At 45.6% G+C, this 2,574-nt stretch overlaps 1 protein-coding gene across 1 annotated transcript; it reads left to right on the top strand.

Moving 5' to 3' along the window:
* The first annotated feature begins 483 nt into the window (after positions 1-483).
* Positions 484-2,286, top strand: LOC131236119 (3,9-dihydroxypterocarpan 6A-monooxygenase-like). Its single transcript, XM_058233251.1, has 2 exons — positions 484-534; positions 1,732-2,286. The coding sequence occupies exons 1-2, from the start codon at positions 484-486 to the stop codon at positions 2,284-2,286; spliced, it is 606 nt and encodes a 201-aa protein (XP_058089234.1).
* The last annotated feature ends 288 nt before the right edge of the window (positions 2,287-2,574 follow it).

Below are 2,574 nucleotides of genomic sequence, written 5' to 3'. Positions count from 1 at the left end.
CTGATCCTGTCCAGATCCGCCTCGGTTAAAACTGAGGGAATGAGACCCTTCTTCTCATCTCTAGCCTCCCCTACCTCGCCTGCCGACCTAGCGGCATTTGCCGATCTCCTGTCATGGACCGACTCACTAGCCCCTTCGGCGAACTCATCCTCTTCCTTTGTTTCCTCCCTAGGAGGATTGGGTCTACCAGGGGCAGTCGCCAACGACGCCCCTCTGTGAGAGGGATCTGCCGAAACAGGGTGCTCCCCTAAAAATCCAGCCACCCTTTCGGAATGCCGGAAAGCTGCATTGGCACCTACAACCATCTTCGTCAGCAACGAAGGTGATTCTAAAACGTCCCATAGACGCCTCGCTCCTGGGGCTCGAGAAACCTTGCAGTGTTACTGAAATTGAAAGCGAAAGGGAGGGAGAGAGTTAAAAACTCACCGGAGATAGCGAGAAAGAGGCGGACATGGGAGCAGAAATTGAAAATGGAAGGTGAAAATGGCGGAGAATGCAAAAATAGTGAAAATGAAAAGCAGGGAAGAGGAAAATGTGCGCGCGAAAATGGGAGGAGCATCCCGCTCCCCCTTTTATAGCTCTGCCACGTGGCGAGGGTATTAAGGAGGAGTCGAGTCGACGGCCGCTTCGACTCCCCCGCCCGACACATGGCACACTTCGGATGACGCGAGCGCCGCCCTTACCACTCGTTTAGCGTTCATAGGCTGGAAAGACGTTCTAACTACTGCCCACTCATGCGACCTCGAGCAACGAACAGGTGCATGTTCTGGACGATGAAAGACCCCTGCAAGCATTAAATATTCAATCATAAAGTCGGTCCCAGCTCAAGCCGACTCAACAGCTCTCTGCTCTTTTACGTCAACATGGTTGAGGCAAGGAGTAGGGGGGCTTATTGTTCAGGAAAAAAAGACAAGTCCAGGGATTCGGCTATGGGATGGACCAACTCTGTTGACACTGCTTGGGATCTCGAGGCAACAAGCTCGACCAAGGCAAGTACACCAAATGCCTAAAGGAGAGACTTAGCTTGGATTGTAAGAAATGAAACGGTGTAAAGAAAAACACCTTTCCGAAGTTCTAGTAAAAGGATCCCCGATCCCAAAGACCTCGGGATCGGTTGGAGTCCGAAAATGGATTGACACTGGATCTCCGAGATATCAGGAAAAGAATCCTGGCATGATAGGATCATCCCTTTCCTATAAATACAGGGGACCTCCAAGATGAAAGGTACGTAAAAATAAAACTGTCCTTGAAACCTTTTCGAACGGTCCTAGCCTTGACTTTGACATCAGAGGGTCCCCAGATCTAGCTAGGGCCTCCTTTGTTTCCCTCTTGTGCAAGTGATAGGTTGGCGGAGGGGCACGTCATATTTTTGCATCAACAGTACCCAATAATGGCGTGGCCATTATTAAACGGTTTGGATCATCAAACATGACCTCAAATCTATATATATCATGTACCAATACATGAGGATTGTAGCCATTATGAGGAAGGTTATCATGGCTCCCGTTTTCGTTACCAGAGTCCGGTCGGAAGCAGATTGCGTGGTGTGCTACACACCACTAACCTCGACGGGGTGTCGACGTCCCCAAGTTCCATAGACCCACCAAAGATAAATTGGGTTGAACTGGGCTTAGAATTACCTTGTGGCCCAACCAGTCGAGCAAGCCCATCCCAGCTTATTTAATATTTTAATTAGATGAGTATTTATGCTATCTTTTCAATCTTCTACAGGATATATTTGTGGCAGGAACCGATACAACTGCAATCACAATGGAATGGGCCTTTGCAGAGCTCATCAACCATCCTGACGTGTTCAAGAAAGCAAGGGTAGAAATCGATTCAGTCGGTGGAAATAATAGATTGGTTGAAGAATCTGACATCCCAAATCTTCCTTACCTCCTAGCAATTGTCAAAGAAACACTTCGACTACACCCACCAGGCCCAATGATTTATAGAAAATCCATCCAAGATTGCAAGATTGGAGGCTACGATGTACCAGCTAACACCCAAGTGTTCATCAATGTGTGGGCCATCGGAAGGGACCCTGAGCATTGGGTCCACCCACTTGAATTCCATCCCGAGAGATTCATGCCGTCCAATGAGAGCGACCAGAGTCACCACGTAGACATTAGGGGGCAGAATTTCCATTTCTTGCCATTCGGGAGCGGACAGAGAGGCTGCCCAGGCATTTCTCTAGCATTTCAGGTTGTACAAATGACACTTGCTGTCACGTCCCAAAATTCAGGTACAGAGTATGCACCCTTAGACCCGAGTTTTGGTTCGTAACTTATACACAAAGTATACTAACTTAATTCTTTAATCAGTTTAATCACATGTGATATTTGCATTCAATATAAAGACCACCATAATCTCAATCACACATACATAATACATAACACTAATCAACTAAGCATTTATAAATCTTTATAACCCTTAAAATAAAATAAACCTTAAAATCATTCATTTATTATACCATTATATTATAATGAAATTTATTTCATGCTAATATTGATCTAAAGAAATAATGCTAAATAATTTCTTAAAGTCTCTAAATAAATACCAGTATGCAATATT

This window comes from Magnolia sinica, unplaced genomic scaffold, assembly GCF_029962835.1.
Source record: "Magnolia sinica isolate HGM2019 unplaced genomic scaffold, MsV1 ctg236, whole genome shotgun sequence".
In the NCBI taxonomy this organism is placed as follows: domain Eukaryota; kingdom Viridiplantae; phylum Streptophyta; class Magnoliopsida; order Magnoliales; family Magnoliaceae; genus Magnolia; species Magnolia sinica.
Note: the sequence above shows the minus strand (reverse complement) of the source record. Positions and strands in the feature narration are given on the sequence as shown.